This window comes from Ictalurus punctatus, chromosome 4 (genome assembly GCF_001660625.3).
Source record: "Ictalurus punctatus breed USDA103 chromosome 4, Coco_2.0, whole genome shotgun sequence".
Classification (NCBI taxonomy): Eukaryota; Metazoa; Chordata; class Actinopteri; order Siluriformes; family Ictaluridae; genus Ictalurus; species Ictalurus punctatus.
This window is the reverse complement of record NC_071284.1, coordinates 19,776,010-19,791,046: the sequence shown is the minus strand read 5'-3', so window position 1 is coordinate 19,791,046 and position 15,037 is coordinate 19,776,010. Positions and strand designations below refer to the sequence as shown.

Sequence of the window (15,037 nt, the reverse complement as noted above, 5' to 3'; positions counted from 1 at the left end):
TAAGGAATGCCTTAACTTTTTGCACTGGAGATGCCCTCACAATTTGATGTATGAGTGGTAAGATATTGCCAAGTCAAGATTTGCCACTCTGATAGACTCCTACCAAAAAGTCTGAGTTGTGTAACAATTCAAAAAATGCTTCAACAAACATTGGTTTACGGGTGTGCACACTTATACAACTAGATTATTGTAAGATGTTGTTTTTTTCTTTCTTCCAATAAAAGTTTCTGACTGTTTTTCACTTTTTGTATGCAATTGTACATTTAAAGGTGGGAAAAATCTGACATGATTTATTTTGGTTTCATTCTGTTACTTCACAAAAACCGGCCATTTTAACAGGGGTGTTTAGACATTTTATATCTGTGTGTGTGTGTGTGTGTGTGTGTGTGTGTGTGTGTGTATATATACACAAACACTCATGGGTACAAGAAAGCATGCCCTCCTTTAATTCTGTGTTTGTATTTATCAGGGCTTAAATAAAGATTGTGTTGTCCTCACTAACTTCTATAAACAAACAAACAACCTCATATGATAACAAAAAACACAACAGAAGTTCAATATATAGTCATTATTTCCAAAAAGTAAACCAACATTCAGAAATGAGATGGAAAAAAATAAGAACACTCTAAATTCTGTAGCATTTAGGACCAAGGTTAGTATTCTGTTCTTTACAACATTATTTCAGTTCAGTTCATTTGTTTATACACTGCTCTCTTAAAATCCTGCCCCAGCATGACACTGAACACATGGATTTTCTCTATCTCTTGCACTGCTTTTATCATGATCCATTTATGATATTGCAATGTATCGCAATTTACTTAGATATCCGTCACATCATCTAGTACTGGCTTTACAAAAATCATTACATGAGAGGCGGTGAAATCAAACAATTCAAAAATACTTCCATTTTATTGTCCTCCTCTTGGTTGGCTCACAAGTTGGAATACTCTTGTGGCCGTTTTATCAAGGTTTCTCTCTATATCCCCTTTATATATATATATATATATATAAAGGGGATATAGAGAGAAACCTTGATAAAACGTGTACAATTTATGTACAATTTATTCTGTCTCTCACTGTTCAAATAAATCTACCATTAAAATTATAGACTGATCATTTCTTTGTCAGTGGGCAAACGTACAAAATCAGCAGGGGATCAAATACTTTTTTCCCCCACTGTATGTATATGTATGTATATATATATATATATATATATATATATATATATATATATATATATATATATATATATATATATATATATATATATATATATATATATATATAAAATATATATATTCATTCCAGAGCACCAAACTGCCAAACATTCTGCTTTTACAGAGGGTGTGAACATTTCTTGATGATTAAATAATTTTCAATTAGCTGCTTTATTACTCTTTTAATGATTGTTGAAATATGAAGAGTGCACTTACTTTATCTTGCCTGGTTTCTGAATGTTTAATTTCTGGGGGAAATGACTACATATTGAAATCTCTTGTGTTTTTAAAAATCCCCCCCCCCCCCCCCCCCCCCTTGTGGTTGGTTGTTTGTTTGTTTGTTGAAGTCGTAGATGGATCACCCAATTGTTATTTAGCCCCTGATAAATAAAAACATAGAATTGAAGGAGGATGTACTTTCTTTTTCCCATGAAGTTAAATTGATCAGTATAGTGTCACTCATACACAGTTTTGGTATTTTAGCTGCAGGAAATGCCTTCTGTCAGGCAGCGCTCCTTCACCTGCAGATGCAGAGCAAACATGATGCAGCAACTAACTTCATTGATGCTGGCAATGCCTTTAAAAAAGCTGACCCTCAAGGTTTGTTCTGCTTATATTTTTATTAGTATGAATGTCAATCTGATAAAATTGTATGGTGCTCTGTGATAACCTGTTGGATGTATACTGTGGCTGAATTCTACAAAAACAGCCAAAAATAATGTTTTGCCCAAACTGAGTTTTTCACTGCGTGAGCTAATGTCACATGTCATGACATGTCACAAAACGGAGAAGAGTTTTGAAATGTTTAAATGGCTGAATAAGAAGACTGTAACACAAATTTAATCAAAAGATGCGAGTGAATGAATCAGAGATCACTGGAATGGAGACATGATGTTGATGTTGAAGGCCATGAGTGACTTTTACCGCAGTTGATTTGTCAGAGCCCGGTGTGGAGGATGATGATGATTATCAATGTAATAACTCACCCTTGTAAGCTTAATTCTGCCCAATTTGTCAGTAATGTTTTTCCATCAGTAGATTAAGTTATAAATGAAGACCTAGGGGCAACATCTTTCAAGAGAATTGGAATGGAAGCTTTAAATGTGATTTCTTTTTTTTTTTCTCTCCATTTTCATTGTTGGCAATAAGCAGAATTTAAAATACCAGAACTTCAGGTTGACAGATAAGAAAAACATTTCCATTCAGGAAAACCTGGCGTTTAGGTGTGTAGTGTACAGTATAGTAAAAGAGGAAGGGTTTTCCCAGACTGCCATACAATTACATCTTGTTTATCAAAACTAATGTATTATGTATGGGTATACAGTGCCTGTCAGCAAGGAGCATCATAAGGAAGTTCTACATTATTGGAATTTAACAGGAATTTGTTAGGAAAGGGTTAATTACTAGAGATGTGAACAACATCCTAAAGTTGACAAAGGAAGAACAGGACAAGTAGGAGACAGGAGAAATATTTGGGTGCTTTTGGAAAAAACTGAGGGTGAAATTCTTTCAGATTAATATCTAGGATGTGCAGTTTATTAACCAGTCAACAGCAGACTCCAAGGCACAAGGTCATTTGTAGGGGTGTAAAGATACATTGTGACATCATATAAAAAAATTGACGACGTGTATTGTGGGAATATTCGATTCACATTGTACGTCAGCACTCTATCAATAATGTATCTAATAAAGTTGCACTACTTGAATACCAGGTGTCCAATTATGTCTAACCAGCCCCACACCACCACGATCTACCATTCCCGAAAATGAGGCCGCAGAAGTCCCACCCCACCCTTTTATTTTAAGGCGCTGTCACATGAACAACACCAATATTTACTTATTTACACAGTGTAGAAAAGTAAAAAAAAAAAAACCCAGATGAGGGTTTCATGTTTCACTGTTGTCACACATCGTGACGGAGCAGAGATATGGCGGATGCAAGTGCAGGATAACAGTTGTTTATTTGTAGAGACAGGCAGGCAGACAAATCCAAAACATGATCCAAAACGTAATCCATAAACATGCAAGAGGTCAGGCGATTGGCAAACAGGCATACACGGGGCTAGGCAGGAATCTAGGTTGATAACCAAAACACGACACGAACTAGAACGAGGGACTGGAAGCGGAGAATCCAGTGCGAACTAACTATGACTATGACGCAAACTAAACTAACTCTAACATTTACTTACGACTTATTAATCTTCCGCCTTGTGTGCTGGGAAGCGCGCGGTATACATGCGGACATGATTAGCGTGTAAACTGCTATCAGCTGGGAGCAATACAGACCCACGTGAATTCCCAGCCAATGACGGAACAGGGAGGAGACATGACAAACATAATCAAAACACACGTGTCCCAATGTCACTACGGTCGACAGCGGAAAAGCAGGTGCTCGCGCATTTGCGCTTAGAGCACACTGCTTCAAGGGGGAATTGTGACAGAACCCCCCCCAAGGGCACTCCTCCCGGAGTGCCATGAGTCATCCCACTTCATTGGCGGCCCCGGCCCCCTGGGCTGAATGTCCCGAGCAGAGACATGAAACTGCACGGTGTTCTTGGCGGCGTATGGAAGCAGAGCGACGACCTCAGCTGGACAGGGAGGCTGAGCGACGACCTCAGCTGGACAGGGAGGCTGAGCGACGACCTCAGCTGGACAGGGAGGCTGAGCGACGACCTCAGCTGGACAGGGAGGCTGAGCGACGACCTCAGCTGGACAGGGAGACTGAGGCTCTGAGGTCACTAGGTGAACCTTGGGCATGGGCGGAGCTTGGCTGGCCGTGTTGGCGGACTGGGGCGTGAGCGGAGCTTGGCTGTGCGTGTCAGCAGACTGTGGCGTGAGCAGAACTTGGCGGTGCGTGTCAGCAGACTGGGGCGTGAGCAGAGCTTGGCGGTGCGTGTCAGCAGACTGGGGCGTGAGCAGAGCTTGGCGGTGCGTGTCAGCAGACCGGGGCGTGAGCAGAGCTTGGCGGTGCGTGTCAGCAGACCGGGGCGTGAGCAGAGCTTGGCGGTGCATGTCAGCAGACTGGGGCGTGAGCAGAGCTTGGCTGTGCATGTCCGCGGACTGGGGCTTGAGCAGAACTTGGCTGTGCATGTCAGTGGGTTGAACTGGGGCAACCGGGTCGGTAGACTTGGGCGTGAGCAGCATTTGGTCCTTAGGCTGAGATATTAGCAGAGCTTGGGCCTCAGAGCCTGGAGGCTTGGCTTGGGCGTCAGAGCCTGGAGGCTTGGCTTGGGCGTCAGAGCCTGGAGGCTTGGCTTGGGTGTCAGGGACGTGAGACTTGACCTGGACCTTCCTGACTGGAGACTGGACCTGGAGCTCAAGGATTGGAAGCTGGACCTGGAGCTCAGGGACTGGAGGCTGGACCTGGAGCTCAGGGACTGGAGGCTGGACCTGGAGCTCAGGGACTGGAGGCTGGACCTGGAGCTCAGGGACTGGAGGCTGGACCTGGAGCTCAGGGACTGGAGGCTGGACCTGGAGCTCAGGGACTGGAGGCTGGACCTGGAGCTCAGGGACTGGAGGCTGGACCTGGAGCTCAGGGACTGGAGGCTGGACCTGGAGCTCAGGGACTGGAGGCTGGACCTGGAGCTCAGGGACTGGAGGCTGGACCTGGAGCTCAGGGACTGGAGGCTGGACCTGGAGCTCAGGGACTGGAGGCTGGACCTGGAGCTCAGGGACTGGAGGCTGGACCTGGATCTCAGGGACTTGAGGCTTGACTTTGATCTCAGGGACTTGAGGCTTGACCTGGAGCTCAGGGGCTGGCGGCTGGACCTGGAGCTCAGGGGCTGGCGGCTGGACCTGGAGCTCAGGGGCTGGAGGCTGGACCTGGAGCTCAGGGGCTGGAGGCTGGACCTGGAGCTCAGGGGCTGGAGGCTTGGCTTGGATCTCAGGGACGTGAGACTTGACTTGGACCTTTTGTTGGAGCTTGGCGGGTGAGCCCACCTTGTGGGGCTCAGGTTCGAGCTCTGAGGTCACCCTGTCGGTCCCGGGCTGGGTCACTGCACGGGCTCTCCGTTGGAGTTTCTTATGCTCCCGTCAGCTGCTCTTGAAGCATTCCTGAGAGCAGAAGAAAGCTTCCTGGAGGCCCAGCTTCCTGCAAGTGGGACATTGAAGCTGAGTCTCTCTCCCGCAGCCCTCGGTCATACATCTCGGGGATTTTGCCCCCGTGTTGGCCGGAAACTGAAGTGGATTGCTGGTTACTGCCCTGTCCATCTCCTCATAATAGAGGTTGAATGGTGGGTCCACCTGGGGCTGTCCATTGACTCTCCAAACCAGTAAATCAAGACCATGAAGTTGTCCAGGCTGTGAAAACTCCTCCATAAACAGCTCTGTAAACTGAGTGACATCATGGAGGGCTGGCGACCCAGCACTCACCAGCTGCTCCGCCCAGTCACGGGCCGGGCCACAAAACCTGGACACCAGGAACCCGATCCACTCTCTCTTAGTAGGCTTGGGAACCGCCAAGCTTCAGAAATACTCCTGGCAGCTGAAGAGAAACTCCAGCGGGTACCAATTCAATGGCGTACCTTTGGGGAAATTGCACGGATGAAAAATGCGGCCAGTAATCCGAGCGTTCCCCGATGCGGTATTGTCCTACGATTTTCCTGGTTGCTGTGGCGTGCCTTCTTTCTAGTCCTCCTGCTGCATCCATGTACAGGCGGAAGATTCTGTCACACATTGTGACTGAGCAGAGATAAGGCGGATGCAAGTGCAGGATAACAGTTGTTTATTTGTAGAGACAGGCAGGCAGACAAATCCAAAACGTAATCCATAAACATGCAAGAGGTCAGGCGATTGGCAAACAGGCATACAGTGAGGGGAAAAAAGTATTTGATCCCCTGCTGATTTTGTACGTTTGCCCACTGACAAAGAAATGATCAGTCTATAACTTTAATGGTAGATTTATTTGAACAGTGAGAGACAGAATAACAACAAAAAAATCCAGAAAAACGCACGTCAAAAATGTTATAAATTGATTTGCATTTTAATGAGGGAAATAAGTATTTGACCCCTCTGCAAAACATGACTTAGTACTTGGTTTAAAATCCCTTGTTGGCAATCACAGAGGTCAGACGTTTCTTGTAGTTGGCTACCAGGTTTGCACACATCTCAGGAGGGATTTTGTCCCACTCCTCTTTGCAGATCTTCTCCAAATCATTAAGGTTTCGAGGCTGACGTTTGGCAACTCGAACCTTCAGCTCCCTCCACAGATTTTCTATGGGATTTAGGTCTGGAGACTGGCTAGGCCACTCCAGGACCTTAATGTGCTTCTTCTTGAGCCACTCCTTTGTTGCCTTGGCCGTGTGTTTTGGGTCATTGTCATGCTGGAATATCCATCCACGACCCATTTTCAATGCCCTGTCTGAGGGAAGGAGGTTTTCACCCAAGATTTGACGGTACATGGCCCCGTCCATCGTCCCTTTGATGCGGTGAAGTTGTCCTGTCCCCTTAGCAGAAAAAAACCCCCCCAAAGCATAATGTTTCCACCTCCATGTTTGACAGTGGGGATGGTGTTCCAGGGGTCATAGGCAGCATTCCTCCTCCTCCAAACACGGCGAGTTGAGTTGATGCCAAAGAGCTCCATTTTGGTCTCATCTGACCTCAACACTTTCACCCAGTTATCCGCTGAATCATTCAGATGTTCACTGGCAAACTTCAGACGGGCATGTATATGTGCTTTCTTGAGCAGCGGACCTTGCGCGCGCTGCAGGATTTCAGTCCTTCACGGCGTAGTGTGTTACCAATTGTTTTCTTGGTGACTATGGTCCCAGCTGCCTTGAGATCATTGACAAGATCCTCCCGTGTAGTTCTGGGCTGATTCCTCACTGTTCTCATGATCAATGCAACTCCACGAGGTGAGATCTTGCATGGAGCCCCAGGCCGAGGGAGATCGACAGTTCCTTTGTGCTTCTTCCATTTGCGAATAATCGCACCAACTGTTGTCCCCTTCTCACCAAGCTGCTTGGCAATGGTCTTGTAGCCCATTCCAGACTTGTGTAGGTCTACAATCTTGTCCCTGACATCCTTGGAGAGCTCTTTGGTCTTGGCCATGGTGGAGAGTTTGGAATCTGATTGATTGATTGCTTCTGTGGACAGGTGTCTTTTATACAGGTAACGAGCTGAGATTAGGAGCACTCCCTTTAAGAGTGTGCTCCTAATCTCAGCTCGTTACCTGTATAAAAGACACCTGGGAGCCAGAAATCTTTCTGATTGAGAGGGGATCAAATACTTTTTTCCCTCATTAAAATGCAAATTAATTTATACAATTTTTGACATGCATTTTTCTGGATTTTTTTGTTGTTATTCTGTCTCTCACTGTTCAAATACAACTACCATTAAAATTATAGACTGATCATTTCTTTGTCAGTGGGCAAACGTACAAAATCAGCAGGGGATCAAATACTTTTTTCCCTCACTGTACACGGGGTTAGGCAGGAATCTAGGTCGATAACCAAAACAAGACACGAACTAGAACGAGGGACTGGAAGCGGAGAATCCAGCGCGAACTAACTTATGACTATGACGCAAACTAAACTAACTCTAACATTTACTTACGACTTATTAATCTTCCGCCTTGTGTGCTGGGAAGCGCGCGGTATACATGCGGACATGATTAGCGTGTAAACTTCTATCAGCTGGGAGCAATACAGACCCACGTGAATTCCCAGCCAATGATGGAACAGGGAGGAGACATGACAAACATAAACAAAACACGCGTGTCCCAATGTCACTACGGTCGACAGCGGAAAAGCAGGTGCTCGCGCATTTGCGCTTAGAGCACACTGCTTCAAGGGGGAATCGTGACAACTGTAGGTAAAATGAATAGAAGTGAACACGAAAATAATTTTGACAAAATTTGGTCATCATTTTGTAAGAGTGCTAGGGGAAAAAAGAAATTTTTAAAGCATTTCTGAGGTGTTTTCACTTGTCTGTATTCAGCAGCATGAGTGGCTCTGGTATCAGAGCACTTTAACTAGGGATTAAATCCACAGCTCTATCAGTCACTGACTGACAATACTTTATTTCTATTGGCTTGCTGTGGTTTACATCACCTAAACTATGTTTATTGGGAGTCCATTAGAAGAAAGAGAAAGTAAAGTGTGCGATCCTGCAGGGTTAAACTGGCCATTAAACAACAGATCTTGTACAATTACTTAGCACTTTTTAGGAACATCTGTACACCTACTCATTCATGGAATTATCTAATCAGTCAGTCCTGTGGCAGCAGTGCAACGCATAAAATCATACCGATACGGGCCAGCAGTTTCAGGTAATGTTCACATCAACCATCAGAATGGGGAAAAAATGTGATCTCCCGGATTTTGACCATGGCATGATTGTAGATGCCAGACAGGCTGGTTTGAGTATTTATCTATAACTGCTCTCCTTGGATTTACACATACTACAGTCTCTAGAGTTTACTCAGAATGGTGCAATAAAGAAAAAACGTCCAGTGAGACTTTTGGAAAAGGGCTAGTTGATGAGAGAGGTCAACAGAGAATGGCTAGACTGGTTTGAGTTAACAGAAAGGTTATAGTAACTCATATAACCACTCTGTCCAATTGCGGTGAGCAGAAAAGCATCTCAGAATTCACATGTTCTGGTTCCACTTCTGTCAGCCAAGAACAAAAAAATTAAGCTGTTTTGGCACAGGCTCACTAAAACTGGACAGTTAAATGCTGGATAAACATGCCCTGGTTTGATGAATTTGGATTTATTCTGAAGCACACAGTTGGTCAGAATTTGGCGATAACAGTATGAATTCATGGACCCAACCTTCCTTGTGTCAACAGCCCAGGCTGGTGAAGGTGGTTTTGTGGTGTGGGGAGTATATTTTTTTTATTTTTGTCACACTTTGGGTCTTTTAATACCAATCATAGCTTGAATGCCACTACCTATTTGAGTGTTTTTGTTGACCATGTGCATCACTTGATGGCCACAATTTACCAATCTTGTAATGGCTACATCCAGCATGATAATACGCCATGTCACAAAGCAAAATTTGTCTGAAACTGGTTTCGTTGTTTGTTCATGTACATTACAATGAGTTTAGTGTTCTTCAGTTGCCTTCCCAGTCACTGGATCTAAATCCAATAGAACTCCTTTGGGATGTGGGAGAACGTGAGATTCGCAGCATTAAAGTGTACCTGAAAATGAATGTGATGAGGGACAATTTAGTGTTTAAAATGATAAATAATAAAGTGTATTGTTTGCACCTCAGATGTAAAACAATGTCTCATCAAATGGTTTCCATCTACGTAACTGACACGGCTCTCCTCCAACCAGTTAGTGTTCGTCCGACGCATAGCCCCAAAGAGATGGCCAATGTGTAGCTTGTGGGAGAACTGTGTGCTAGCACATGTCTGCATTTACCCATGATCCCCCTCTTTATGTCGTGATGCAAATATGCTTTAACGCTGAGGTATAAATCGGCCTTCAGATGCTGCTATGGAGCTCATTATGTTTTAATCAATCTTTATTCAATCAAATTTTGGGGAGAATTTATACAATTTATTTTTATCATATGGTGAACCTGTAGAATATTTGTTTAGAATATGAAACCTCTGTTTCAATTTCTGATTTTATTTGATTTTATACAGACAAAAATGCACATTGTTTTGCATATTTTCAGTCATAATTTTTTTTCACAAAATTTATTATGTTAGGTTATGCATTCTTGACAGCCTGGTTCCGGTGACTGGGTATGCTGGCGTGTTTTGCTGCCGATCCTGTTACTGTTTTTTGTTTGTCTTTTAAGTCATATTGTTTTTAGTGCCGTTACGATTGCGATGTGGTGGTGCCATTTTATATACTTTGGACTGTTGTTTTTATTTTTGTGTTCCACCTGGAATAACCTGCAGTGTGCAACGTGGAATCGTCTCAGTCTGGCTGCATGTGTGGATTGTATGACTTTGTGCTCGCAGTGCACTTCGGAGTTTCAACGCCTTGGCCTTGTGAGTGTGCACTCAACGACCATAGCCTTAAGGTACACTACACGCCAGCTTCTGAATTTAAAACGGAGCTCTTATTGTCTAGCCAAAGACTCTTACAAACGCTGTCGAGATGGTGGATTGCTACGTCCTAAACCATATATCCATCGGGGTTTGAGGCGCAGTTTTGCTGTCTCATCCTCTCCTAACATCTTTGTCCCTACCTATCGACGTAAGACCAACAAACTGCTCTATACTGGTGTTGATCACAGTAATTTAATATCGATTAACCACGTGGAGATTAAACCATTGTCATCTCCGCTTCAGAGCCTGGCTTACACCGCATTATTCAATGCGCGGTCCGTGAATAACAAGGCACTTTTTTATCGGATTTTCTTGCAGATAAATAGCTGGACCTGTTGTTTTTAACCGAAACCCTGCATAAAGAAAATGGTGGACTCCTGTTTAACCAGATCACTCCAGCGGGCTTTGGAGTATTTGACCTCCCGAGGTTATCTGGCAGAGGCAGAGGCATTATTGTGGTTTATAACCTGAAGTTCAACATAAGCTCTGTGTCCGTTCCCCACCTTCCATCATTTGAATGCCTGGTCTTGAGTATTTCCGGTCCTATATCCACTATCATTGCTACAGTCTATAAACCACCTAAGGCTAAGACACATGCAGCTTTTATGTCAGAGTTTGCTGAATTCCTGTCACTGTTGAGAAAATGAAGTTTGATAGAATTCTAATTGTGGGAGACTTTTACATTCATGTTGACTGGAGTGACTCTGTGGTGGCTAAGGAATTTCTGTCGCTAATTGATTGTTTTAACTTCACACAGTTTGTAACTGACCCGACTCATAACAAGGGCCATACCCTGCATTTTGTGATTGCAAATGGCTCGTTTGTACCGCAGTTTTCATCTATTGACATTGGACTGTCAGACCATTCAGCTGTCTTTTTTAACCTGGAACTGTATCATCCAAGTGAGCCTACCATCGGAACAGTAACCTTCCGGAAGAGGAAGGCTATTGATCAGACAGTTTTCTCCAATTTGGTGGTTTCCAACTTAAGTGATCTGCATCCCTCATCACTGGAGGAGAAAGTTCTGCAGTTAAATTCTGCTCTTGCTACTAACCTAGACTCCTTTGCTTGCCTGAGGTCACATTTGCCCGATCTGCTCCCTGGTATAATGACAATCTGTGCTCTAGAAAGGCTGCTTGTCGGAAAATGGAGCGCAAATTAGGGCTGCACAATTAATCGTATATCGATCGCGATTACGATTTTGACTACCCACGATTAAATGAACATGATTGACTGCGATATTAACGTTTACGTTTGTCCTTCGCTCATAGAAAACTATGCTGCAGATCAAATCAAGCACTTCCTACACTTACAGCCAATCACATAGAGCGACGTAGGGATGACGTCATTTTGTAGTGCCAAAACCCGGAAACGGTGTTTGCATTTTAGCTTGGGGCTCTACAGTGTGACCATTTCACTCGCATTTGTGACAACAGTACTTGTGCAACTATGAATAAATATTTATTTGCACAGGTGAGAGTGACCTGTTCGGAGTTGTATAATATAATCGGGATAAAAACTACAACTTCAAAATGCATCTACACCGAGCAACAGTTATTTTCACACTGCTCCAAAGTCGATACCACGGTGTGGTATAAAATAAAAAAAATTAAATAAAAAAACTCTCCTGGAGGACATCCTCCTCTGGCTGATACTGGCAAAGAAAGAGAGAGAGAGAAGGGGGGGAGGGAGGTATTTTAGTTATCAAACACTGTCTGATAATGAGTGGACGTGCACTCCTAAACACACACACTCTCACACACACATACCTTATACTCTGAATGGAAGCATTAGTTTAAATTCACTGATATGGTGGCAGACCAAAAAAATTTATTAAAAGCATGAACATTTGAATAATTATTAGTGACATTAGGCTACATTTTGCTGACAGGACACGGGCTGAATGGCGATGCATGGTAAACCATTAGGAGGTAGTTTATAACATTGCAATGCATTAGCGCCGTTAACAAATAGCTGGCTATCGCAAACATTACATGGAGCATAATGTTAGCTGGTTTCATGGCCACAATGCTAGCTGCCTCAAGCAAACATAATATAGGACCGTCTTTCAGGTGCTTCGCCAAATTCCAGGTGTTTCCTTGCTTTGTTTGAAATGAACGATAGCATTGGTTGCACACCGGAAACCGATACTAGCTTTCCTCTCTTTTCCTCTCAGCGAGTCGGGGCGGAGCTAAACTTGTTAAGCTAAGCTAATCTTTTGTAGTTTTCCCCGTGTGCTTGTAGGCGTTCTCTTATTCTTCTTCACCATTTGTGGACCGACTAAAACACTTGCGCATATTTGCTGCCCCCATCAGGTCCTGAAGAATCGCAACCTCACTACTTTCGTTACAACCGGTACCAACGGAAATGCAGAAAAACAAGTACCATCACGTTTTAAGAATGTTGGTACCGAAGTATTGGTTCTCGTGACACCCCTAGAAGGAGTACGCTGCTGCTCTCCTTCACGGTCTTCACTAACTCTAATACATAGCGTATTCACTTCATTTAAGCTATCATTTAAAAAATAGATATTATAATAATAAAATATAAAAAAGAGAAATTAAATGGTGTTTAATTACAATGGGTTGCATTTAATATCAATTTGACATTAAGCTTAGTTCGTTATCTCCTTAGACGTCTATTATCCTTTTTCCTAGTATGTTTCCTAATGTTTGTGTTAATCTACTTTTAATTAGGACTATTGTTTAAGATAATAAATATTTTATGCTTGTTTATCAATTAACCAACAGTATTTCTCATTGCTATTATTTTAACTCAATTAACAGTGACCATGAGCAGAGAGCTTACATTTAACTGTTTATGACAGACCTCCTGATTAAAGTTTAAACAAAAAAAAAAGATTGGTATCTGGATCAGTTTCGGTGGTAAAAATCCTGATCGGAGCATCAGTAATGAACACCATTAAACTAAAGTGCTTTGCATCTGATGGGTAAATGAACTCACCCAATCACATCCTATATGAGATTATTCAGATACAGATATATATACACAATATACACAGAGCAGTTCGAGAACTGACTCCAGCCCAGAACCATGACAGTGGAAAATGTCTAATAGTGTAGCTTTAAATATATTTAAGAGGAGCAGACTTCAGTGACTGAACATTGATGTTTATTGTATTTGTTTACAAGGTGAAACAGGTTAACGGTGGTTTTTTGCATAAAACTGAAAATATTAAATTTAGTTTATCAGAAGGTAAATTAATTTGTCATGGCTCACTCTATGTTCCTAAATTCTGTCATAATTGACGAGCTCAAGTTTTCTCATTCCTACTTGTGTTATATTGTGGCACATTAATGTTACCATCTAAAAAATAAATAAATAAATAACCTCAACTTCAACCGTGCTCCTAAATTTTTGTAATTAGGAACACAAGTGGTCCTAAAAGAAATTGTCTTGCGTCTCTCCTCCTGTAAACACTTATTGCCTTTTCTGCATATGCCTAAATTGTTTTCATTTGGTTGCATATAGTTGTATTTGATGCATATTTTAATTTGGTTGATGGTATTTTTATTTTTACTTATCCTATATTTTGTGTACAATTTTATTTATATTTTGTTTCTACGAGATGATGCACTTTAAGGACCAGTCTAATTTGATGCAAAGGTTTGTACATTAGCATGAATGTAGCACAACATGGAGGTGAAGGCAGCACTCTGTTTATTTAAATGTGAAAGTGCAATAAAAATATGTCGTCCCTAAAATCAATGAATAATCGTGATAAATAATCGAGATCTCAATATCGATCAAAATAATCGGGATTATCATTTTGGCCATAATCGTGCAGCCCTAGCACAAATGGCGCCTTACCGGCCTGAATGTCTATCTAGCGTGGAAGGATCTTCTGGGTGATTACCGAGCATTAATGGAGACTGAAAGATCAAATTACTTTTCTCAGGTTATTGGAAACAATCAAACAAATCCCAGACACTTGTTCCAAACCATAAACAGATTGCTTCAAGTTAATGCTGTTACCACTTTGCCTGTTTCGCAGCAGCTATGTAATTCTTTTCTTCAGTTTTTTAATTCTAAGATTGATAATGTTTCCAAATAAATTTCTTTTACACCTGACTCTGCCTCTTCACTCCTTCGTCCATCTGGGTTCACTGGTGTTTCTTTCACTCATTTCTCCCTGCTTGATTCTGAGGTTCTCACAAGGGAGGTATCTAGCATGAAATCAACCACTTGCTTGCTTGATCCAATTCCCACAAACCTATTTAAATCATGCTTTGATGTTTGGTGCCCTACTATCCTCATCATGAATCATTGGAGACTGGGGTCGTTCCAGCAGTACTAAAGACTGCTGCTGTTACACCTGTACCTGTAATTTTCGTCCCATCTCAAATCTTCCGTTTTTGGCAAAAATGCTTGAGCGTGTTGTTGCCTCTCAATTATGTAATCATCTTACAATTAATAACCTCTTTGAACCCCTTCAGTCAGGTTTTCTTAAATTTCACAGCACTGAAATAGCATTAGTCAAAGTTACCAATGACTTGTTGATGGCCTCTGATTCTGGCGCTACTTCCATTCTTATTCTTCTTGATCTTAGAGCTGCTTTCAATACTGTGGATCATGGTCTTTTACTTACCTGCCTTGAAAGTGTTTTTGGTGTGTCTGGGACAGTTTTAAACTGGTTTAAATCCTATTTTACTGACCGTTCCCAGTTTATTTCTATGGGTGGTTACAGGTCTGACACTAGCTCTGTGCTCACTGGTGTTCCTCAGGGTTCAGTATTAGGCCCTCTACTCTTCAATATTTATCTCTCATCTATCGCTCGGGCTCCTTTAT

At 42.5% G+C, this 15,037-nt stretch overlaps 1 protein-coding gene across 5 annotated transcripts in view; it reads left to right on the top strand.

The window, feature by feature from the left end:
* Positions 1–15,037, top strand: part of napab (N-ethylmaleimide-sensitive factor attachment protein, alpha b) — a 45,867-nt gene that overhangs the window by 5,146 nt on the left and 25,684 nt on the right. For 4 of the 5 annotated variants that reach the window (XR_008393891.1, XM_017466323.3, XM_017466324.3 and 1 more), the window contains one exon: positions 1,701–1,817. The exons of the other annotated variant lie outside the window; for it this stretch is intronic. Coding sequence is in view for 3 of the 4 variants with exons in the window: in XM_017466323.3 (XP_017321812.1) it covers positions 1,701–1,817 (117 nt within the window). In the remaining variant the exon portion in view is untranslated. The remainder of the gene's footprint in view (positions 1–1,700; positions 1,818–15,037) is intronic. 5 annotated transcript variants of the gene reach the window in all.